This window comes from Erithacus rubecula, assembly GCF_903797595.1.
Source record: "Erithacus rubecula genome assembly, contig: scaffold_184_arrow_ctg1, whole genome shotgun sequence".
NCBI lineage: Eukaryota > Metazoa > Chordata > Aves > Passeriformes > Muscicapidae > Erithacus > Erithacus rubecula.
This window is the reverse complement of record NW_027636126.1, coordinates 166219-176215: the sequence shown is the minus strand read 5'-3', so window position 1 is coordinate 176215 and position 9997 is coordinate 166219. Positions and strand designations below refer to the sequence as shown.

Here is a 9997-nt window from a genome sequence, read left to right as displayed (position 1 = left end):
CTGGGACAAATGGAATCAAGGGGCCATTGTTCCACTGCAAGGACTTTTGGAACTAAGGGAACAATTATGACACTGTGGTGCCCCATGGAACCAAGGGTCCCTGGTGACACTGCAGGATTTTGTGGAACCAGGGCTCCATTGTGACATTGCAGCACCAAGGAATTCATGGTGGCACTTGGAGCCCTCATGGAACCAAGGGGCCAGTGCTGCTCCTCATGGACTCAGGGAATGACGGAAACATGTTTGACAAGGTGATGCCTCTTGGGACCAAGAGGCCATTGTGACACCGTGGAACCAAGGAGAGCATTGCTGCACTGCAAGACCTCATGGAACCAAGGATCCACTGTGGCACTGCAGGGCTCTGGGGGACCAAAATGCCTTTGTGACTCTGTGGGGCCCAGGGATCCTAGGGACTTTGGGACATCAAGGGGTCCCATGGAACCAAAGGGGCATTGTGACAAAGGGAGGACTCATGAAATCATAGAGACCATTGTGACATTCTAGGGCCTCATAAGACTGTGGTGACACAATGCTGGGTGTGAGTGTGGGTCTTCTAGAGAGTAGAAGGGCTCTGCAGAGGGACGTGGACAGGCTGGATCCAGGGCCCAAATCCAAAGATGAGGTTTAATAAGTCCACGTGCTGGGTCCTGCACCTTGGACACAACAACCCCTGCAGTGCTACAGGCTGGAGACAGAGTGGCTGGACAGCAGCCAGGAAGAAAGGCACTTGGGGGTACTGATGGAGAGCAGGTTGTACAGGAGAAATGTTTTCTGATCTGGATCAGGAATGGTGTGGCCAGCAGGGTGTGGTGGTGCAGGGCTGGAGGTACCATCGAGTACAAAACTGACACCACTAGATCCCGAGATGGGGAGGAGATGGAAGGGGCCTTCAGGTAGGCAAAAAACCCAGTCCTGGTAAACAGGAGACCACAGCAAGGTGACAGAGGCAGGTGGAATATCTTTGTGTCATCCCTGCTCAGAGGGGATTCTCAGCACAGCCCTGAAGATCTGCACATAGGAGAAAATAATGAACAGAAAACAAGTGAGTGCTGAACAGACACTTAACAGCAAGAAGCCCAAGTTCCCTGAAGTTTGAGTGTGAGCAGGGAGAGCTTGAGGATCTGTGGGATTTCACAGAAGAACTGGCTCAGGGCATTGCCCTGGCACAGGGGCAGGGAAAATGTATTGGCTGTGTGCAGCAGAGCAGTGAGAAAGCCACCAGCCCAGGCAGCTGCTGCCATGTGGGCACAAGCTCTGCTGCCCAGGAGGGTCCTGTAGTGCAGGGGTTTGCAGATGGACACGTGGTGGTCATAGCACATGACGGTCAGTAGAAAATACTCTGCTGACATAAAGAAAACAAAAAAGAAAACTTGAGCAGCACATCCAGGATAGGAGATGATCCTGGTGTCCCAGAGTGAATTGTGCATGGCTTTGGGGACAGTGGTGCAGATGGTGCCCAGGTCGCTAAGGGCCAGGTCGAGCAGGAAGAAGAACATGGGCAGCCTTGGTCTGCTCAAGATTTTTTTGAGGGGATGTATTGCACCACAGCCCTGCCCTGGGAGGGAAATTCCTCTCTTCTTGCATCCAGTCGGGACTATCCCAGCTGCACTTTGCATTCAAACTTTCTTTCTTCGTTAGGCTGTTTTACACTATATCAAAAGTGTCTCTGAAACAGCTGTATAAACACTCTGATGGCTCTCCTCCACTGTCCTCAGTCTCCACTCCACTGAGCACAGAGCTCCTTTGTCCCTGTATTGTGGTTGTGTGCCTGAAGCCTGCATACCTCATCTTAGGATTTCTCTGGGCCCTCTCCAAAGTATTTACAATTGATAACATTGAGCTCATAATCTAAGAAAATCACCAGAGGAACAAGACCAGCCAGACCGCTCTGTTCTGGCTACTTTTGTCTGGGAGCAATCCTTGGACAGATAGAATCTGGGAGGCCAAATCACAGTTTTGGCCGCTGGCCCTGGATGAGAAAGACAGGTTTTTTATATAGGAAGTAAGGAATAGAGACTCAGTGTTTCAGGGCCAGATGGGAGGTGACCACCAGAGCCAAAGACAGCCATATATGGTTGTCATGGCAGCCTTTCTCTGAGAGAAACCCTTGCATACAGGGAGTTTTTTAGGGGCAGTACCAATTTTGCCCATGGGCACCAGGAAAGACAGACAGTTCTTTTCTATAGGAAGGAAAACCCAAAGCACCAGTGCTCCAGTGGCTGATGAGAGGTAGACCTCGACATGCCAAATTCATCTTGACCCTTCTGGTGGTCCATGGGAGGCCAAACATTCCAGACCTTTTTCATGTCCCCTTGCTTCTGTGGGAACCCACAGCATCACAATGGTCTCCATCGTTCCATGGGGCCTGGCAGTGCCACAATGGTCTCCATGGATCCACGGTGCCCTGCAGGGTCACAGCAGTCCTTTGGCTGCACGAGGCCCTGTAATGCAGCAATGGCCTCTTGATTCCACAAAGCCCTGCTGCTTCACACTGGCCCCTTGGGACCATGCGGCCCAGAGTGCCACAGTGCTGTCCTTGGTGCCAAAATGGCCTCCTGGATCCATGGTGCCATTAAGTCCCACAGCTTCTCTTGGTCACAATGGACTTTTGGTTCCAAGAGTTTTCATATTCTCAGCAACAGTTCTGCAGTGCCAACATGGAACCTTTGTGCCTCGAGGTTCTGTAGTATAACATAGTCACTGTTGTTCTGTGAGGTTCTGCAGTGTCACACTGGACTCCTTGGTTCTGTGAGGCCCAGAAGTGTCACAATTCACCCATGGCTGCAGGAGATTCCATAGTGTCACCATGGCCTCCTTGGATCTGCAGTATAACAATGGACCACTGGTTCCATGTGACCCCACTCTGTCAAAATGGATTTTTGGTTCCATGCAGCCCCATAGAACAGCCCCACAGTGTCAAAAGACTAATTTGTTCCTTGAGATTCCTTAGTGGAACAGTTGACTCCTTGGTGAGGCCCCGCTGTCACCAAATCTCCAAAGTATCAGACTAAAACTTCTTAAAACTAATCTGGTGTTAAAGTGGGCATCACTTTTTTCCAGAGTTCAGGTCCAATGTGGGATAACTCCTAAGCTTACGTGGAGATGTCATTCTACACATCAGGTTTGCTCAGCATCAGAGACACCTTTCCCTTGTTTGTCCCCTCCTGTCATCATTGCCACCAGTGTTCTACTCTCACTGGAACCTGGGGAAACTTTCTCAATCATATACCCCAGTGGGACCCATTAAAACTTCAAGAAACTTTGGACTTTAAACCTCACTTTGAGTTCTAGAGATTTTTTTTGAGCACACTCTGCGGGACTGAGTCTGATGTAAACAGCACCAAAGCCCTGAGGAGTCATTAAACTACTTGTGCTGTGTCTGTGCTGCTCAGCTGAGCCAAGCTCCTGGCACAGAGGAAAATCCTGACAAACAGGAAGGGCTTCAAAAAGACATTTCTGCTGTCAAGCAGCTCCTCTCCCAGCCCAGCAGGGCTGAGGGCCACCCCAGGTACAGCACAGAGGCACAGAGAACTTCAATCAGTCGGAAGGAAAGGTGCTCAGAAGTGACTTGGGCAGAATCACTCCCAGCCCTTGACACAGGAAGCCTCTGGCTGCAGGACAATGCAGCTGCAGCTCCTGCAGTGATCTCCTAAAGCTGGAACATCCCAATGCCTATAGACTCTGTGAGTACATTCTCTGATTCTCTCTTGTCTAGAGCAGCCAGGGGTGCCCAGGGCTGTCCTGCAGAGCAGGGTCCTGCAGCCCAGGGTGCTGTGCTGGGGCAGGGACTCTGCTGCCTGCCAGGGACAGCTCTCAGCCAGCCCGGGGAGCTGCCCCAGCACTGGGGGACAAGGTCTGGGTGGAAGGAGACAGCTGGTAAGGCTTGGGAGTGTTCTCCTTGTGTGGTGAGGATGCTGCATTGTTCAGGGCTGCCCACAGCATGACATTTAAATCCAATGATTTCCAATGAGATTTTACAGGAAGCAAGGCCAGGGAGTGGCTGCCTAAAAGGGAAAAGTCAGCTTTTTTAATATACCGCTCTGGGTTTCCTGGATGCGAGATTTCACACTGATATTCCTCTCTCACTTCAGGATGATAAAAAATTAAGAAAATTCCTCAGATCTCAAAAATTAGGCAGTGACAAAATCAGCACAGGACCCCTTAAATGCAGCATCTTCATTGCTTTTCCAGCCTCATCGGGGATGCTCTGATATTGCCATCAAAATTCTGCAGAGGTTGAGCTGAACCTAAGCAGTGCCCTGTGCTGGAGGGATCTGCAGGGCAAAGCTAAGCCCCCAGGGCTGGGCTGGGCTCTGGCAGCACTGGCACAGTCCAGCACTCGGCACAGGGAAGCAGCTGCTGGCAGGGACAGCTTTAGGCAGAACAGCCCTGGGCAGGTAGTGGGGTGAAAGTGCCACCAAGATGGGCTGTGTTATTTAAAGTCTTTCCAACCTGAACTATTCCATGATTGCTTTTTTTACAGATGCCCAAGACAAGACACAGCAAATGTCCAACAGCAGCTCCATCAGCCACTTCCTCCTGCTGCCATTGGCAGACACACGGCAGCTGCAGCTCCTGCACTTCTGCCTCTTCCTGGGCATCTCCCTGGCTGCCCTCCTGGCCAACGGCCTCATCATCAGCGCCGTAGCCTGCGGCCACCACCTGCACACCCCCATGTTCTTCTTCCTGCTCAACCTGGCCCTCACTGACCTGGGCTGCATCTGCACCACTGTGCCCAAAGCCATGCACAATTCCCTCTGGGACACCAGGAACATCTCCTACTCTGGATGTGCTGCTCAGGTCTTTTTGTTTATCTTTTTCATTGGAACAGAGTATTCTCTCCTGACCATCATGGGCTATGACCGCTACGTGTCCATCTGCAAACCCCTGCACTACGGGACCCTCCTGGGCAGCAGAGCTTGTGCCCACATGGCAGCAGCTGCCTGGGCCAGTGGCTTTCTCAATGCTCTGCTGCACTCAGCCAATACATTTTCCCTGCCCCTGTGCCATGGCAATGTCCTGGGCCATTTTTTCTGTGAAATCCCACACATCCTCAAACTCTCCTGCTCACACTCCAAAGTCAGGGAACTTAGGCTCACTGCTGTTAGTACCTGTTTAGCACTTGGATGTTTTGTTTTCATTGTTTTCTCCTATGTGCAGATCATCAGAGCTGTGCTGAGGATTCCCTCTGAGCAGGGACGGCACAAAGCCTTTTCTACCTGCCTCCCTCACCTGGCTGTGGTCTCCCTTTTTATCAGCACTGCTGCATTTGCTTATCTGAAACCCCCCTCCATCTCCTCCCCATCCCTGGATCTGGCCCTGTCAGTTCTGTACTCAGTGGTGCCTCCAGTCCTGAACCCCCTCATCTACAGCCTGAGGAATCAAGAGCTCAAGGCTGCAGTGTGGACACTGATGACTGGCTGCTTTCAGGAACATTAAACTGCTACTCAATTTCTGAAAACCACTTGTAATAAAAGTCATCTTTTATACTTCTTCTTGGTTTGGTTGTGGGGTTATTTTTGCTTTGTTTTAGTTTTATCACATTGTCCATTAAAAAAAGTCACTCTGTTCCATTGCCCATTATGTTTCTCCATCTTCCCTGTGGCCACAAAATGTGTCAATAAAGGGTTGCAGTCTTTGTGGCATTAAACACACTGAAGGATTTCTCTCCCAGCAAAGTTTTCTCCAGAGATGCCCCTTTTGTTCCCTTCCCTGGAGCTGCAGCAACACTGTCTGTGTGCAGAGCTGGGTGCAGATCAGTGCTAGCAGAGCAGCTGTGCCCAGCAGCAGCAGCTCTTGCTTCTGCCAGTGCTGCTCCCGTGCCACTGCCCCGCTGCCCTCCTGCCCCTCGTGTTGCTGCAGGGCCTGAGTGCTCTCAGGGCAGGGCACAGCCCTGGGCGTGGCAGTGCCAGGGCTGCAGCAGGGACAGGCCATGGGCACTGCTGGGGCAGTGCTGACACCTCAGGGCAGGGCCTGGAGGCTCCAGGCTCCTTGGCCAGGCTCTCTCCACAATACTTGGCCAGGCCAGTGCTGAGCAGAGAAAACCCCTGTGAGCAGCCCAAGGCTGGCCATGGGCAGGCTGGGGGCAAACAGCATGGCTGGTGCTCTGCAAGGTCCCTGCAAGGGGGAGAGCCTGGCAAGGAGCAGCAGAGCAGGGGCTGATCCATCCCCACTGCGCTGGTCAGACCAGGTCAGCGTCCTAGAGCGTCCTCATGCACCTGCCAACAACATTCCCCCTCTGCAGCCCTGGTCTCTCCCCCAGCTCACACAGGTGCTGCATCCTTGCAGGCACAGACACGGCAGCACTGGCTCAGGAGCCCCTGTTTGCACTGCACAGAGCAGGCGTCAGCACCCCCATGGTGCTGCTGTGGGGAGATGGAGCTGAGTGAGCACAAATGCCATCAGCCCCTGGGGCAACAAGGGCTGGGGGACAGCAGGGGAAGCTACTCAGGTTTGTCATGGCCTCTGAATCAGCCAGAAAGTTTTTTTCCATGAGCTGTGAGTTTCCTGTTGCACTGCAGACATTGTTATTCAGAGCCAGGGCTGCCTGACCACTACCTCCAAACTGCACTGAGCATTTCATTGGCCTCGGCTTTCTTTCCTCTTTCCTTCTCCAGAATTTTTCCTCTTGCCCATTACTCTTCCCTCCTCTGGTGCATTCATCTGGCCATAATTACTCGCATTTCAATTATAAAATTATAGCCAGTATTAATTATAACTGTAAGGCCTCAATGCACACGCACACTGAGCAAAGCCACTGACCACTCCCAATGACTGCTCATCACTGTCCACAGCCCACAGATGACCTCCACTGACCATTTCCTTAATAACTACCCCATTTACCACACCCACCTACTACCCCCTACTTACCTCACCTACTTAGTACCCCCCCACTGACCACACCAATTGACTGCATGGTACTGACCACCCCCAGTATCCACACTAACTGGCTACTCCATTGACCACACCCACTGACCTCACCAACTGACCACACCCCAAACACTCCTCAACTGACCATACTCCATCTGACCACACTCACTGACCATACTAACTGACTACATTCCTACTGTCTACACACACTGCCCACACCCCTGACTACTCCCACTGGCCACACCCACTGGTCACATACTTGACCACACAGTAATGACCACCCAACTGACCACACCCCAGTGATGACCCCACTGACCACTCCCACTGACCCCACTCCACTGACAACTCCAACTCACTACTCCTTCCCTGACCACACCCACTCACAACATCCACTGACCACAACCATTAACAACACTCCACTGACAACCCAACTGAGCACACCCACTGACCATTTCCCACTTACAACTTTATACTGCCCACCCCCACTCACCACATATACTGGCCACAACCACTGACCACACCCACTGAACACAGTCATTGTCAAGACACCAATGCCCACACCCCACTGACCACACCCACTGAACACCTCCACTTACCATACCTCCACTGACCACACCCACTGCTGCCACCCACTCACCACAACCCACTGACCACTCAACTGAATGAACTGGTGACTCAACTGACCGTACCCCAACTGATCCCACACCATTGACCACATCCACTGACCACCCCAATGACCATACCCACCGACTGCACTCACTCACCACAATGACTGAGCACATGCCACTGACCACCCCCAGTAACTGCACAAACTGGCCATACCCCCACTGATGGTACCCAATCACCACAACTGACCACACCCCAATGACCTCCAAACTGACCATACTCCAACTGACCACATCCACTGACCACTCCCACTCACCATGTTCACTGACCACAATCTACCGACTACCCAATCTACTGTATGCCAATCCACCACACACCGTTGACCACACCTACTGGCTGCACCCACTGACCACACCCCAGAAACTTCCCAATTGACCATACCCCCACTGACTACACCCTCACTGACCACCTGCACTGACCTACTGCCCAAAATCCAAAAACCACCCAACAGACCACACCCACTGATCATTTAACTGACCACACCACCACTGACCACAACTACTGACCACACCCCACTTCCCACACTGCAATTACTACCCAAGTGATCACACCACCATTGACCACACCCACTGACCATAACCCACTGATGACACCCATTAACCACACCCACTTGCCACACCCCAATCATCACCCACCTGACCACATCAACACTAACAACGCCCCCATGTATCACCCCACTGACCACCCCAATGGCAACACACACTGATCACACCTCAGTGGTGACTGCCTCTGAGCACATCCACCAACCACACCCACAGCCCATACCAGTGACTACACCCACTGGCTACCCTGCACCTCTCACACCCAGTGACCACTGCCACTGACCACACCAACTGACCACCCCAAATGCAACTTTCCAACTGACCACAGCACTGACCACACACACTGACCACAGCCACTGTCTGAGACAGAGAAATTAAGAATTAAGAATCAAGCATCAAAAAAGGGACTAAAAGGGAGCTGACAAAACTATATGGAATGCTTAAACATATACTGAGCTTACAAGAACAGGAGAAGAGCAAGGTTACAAGATGCGATAAAGAGCTAGAATGTGCAAACAGGATGCAAGGACAAAGGCACCACCAAATAGGGGGGGTTTTCAGACTCCTAAGCCAGGAAAACTGGTATCAAAGTCCAGAAGATGACCAAAAGACTAAAAAGAGAGTATGCGTAAGGAGACAAGCTGAAAAGTTCAGTTGAGAAGAATACTATTTACCTCATCCTAAGGACCTCCAGACAACCACCAGAGCAACCAACAAGGAGAAGTGCTCAGTCACGAAGAGACGTGGAGCTAATTTTAATAGAAAATGGGGACAGGCACGATTAGGAAACGAATATGTATTAGTCGCATTGTGCAATCCTAGTTGGTAGAGAATAAAAAGAGAGGCACAGGTCGACAAAGGTGTGCATGTTTTTGAAGGAGCTATCCCGCATGCACCTCAGCGCTGAATAAATACATGCTTACCCTTATAACTTTTTTGTGGATTATAGAGAGTTTTCCCACATTTCATATTGGCAAGCCAGCCAGGAGGTCTCTGCCTGCTGTGGTAGCAGCCGAGGAGCAGATTCCCTGGGGCGCCCCAGGACCTTCCCTGGAGGGATCTTGAACCTTGGTTCGCTCACTGTGGGGACAAACAATCACCTGCTGGCATTGCAGATAAAATGGTATGTATTAAATAGCAACAACAAGACTGCTAGTAAGTCGTACAGAGAAGCCTGATGTACAGCACAGTCCTGGTGAGCTTGCAAGCAGCTGGGCAAGTGGAGGGCCAGAGACAAAGAGAGAGGAGTTGATCCCCAGCCGATAGCACGGCCAACGGAGGGGTGTCACTGAGCTGACAGAGCAGCCTGCTAGGGACCCTGGGGATGAGCCTAGTGAACCCTTGTTTTTGCTGCTATTTTGTGTGACTGCTAAGTCTGGACACGTTGAATCATTGAGTGTGTCAGTGAGTGAGTGGGCGGGCGAGCCGTACCTCTGATACGGAGCGAGGGTGGAGCTCTACCCACGCTTCTGACCTCTGGTGACTGAGATTGCCAGAGAAAAGCCAAGTGTGGGGTGAGTGCAAGTGTGAACAGAGAAGTGTTGTGCTTGAACATGGAGTGGTTAGCATTCATTTTAATCATGGATAGACAAATTGAAGGAGTCTCTCCTCAACAGCGGTTTAACCTTGATCCCTGGGAATTTATTGATCCAATAAATCATTGGATAGAAAGAGGGAACAAACGAGGACCTCTGTGGGGAGGTTGGTAGCCTTGGACAGGGAAAAACCTGCAGTAGAGACTCTGAGTATTCCAGAGAGGGTGAACGGGATAGCTTGTTTTCGTGGGAAATTTAGAGCTGTCAGAGGATCAAGGGGTTGGCATCTGGTGTGTGTTTATGTTGTAGAGATTGTGAAATACATTGGTATTGTTGCTCTAGTAACCAGCAGAGCATAAGCCCCAAGTGTAATATGAAAAACTA

General features: G+C 51.4%; 1 protein-coding gene across 1 annotated transcript; it reads left to right on the top strand.

Moving 5' to 3' along the window:
- Nucleotides 1-4506: 4506 nt before the first annotated feature.
- LOC306815680 (olfactory receptor 14I1-like) lies at nucleotides 4507-5439 on the top strand (the record flags this gene model as incomplete). Its single annotated transcript, XM_079332244.1, has 2 exons — nucleotides 4507-4800; nucleotides 5161-5439. 2 exons carry the CDS (start codon nucleotides 4507-4509, stop codon nucleotides 5437-5439), a joined length of 573 nt encoding a protein of 190 aa, XP_079188370.1.
- Between the last annotated feature and the right edge of the window lie 4558 nt (nucleotides 5440-9997).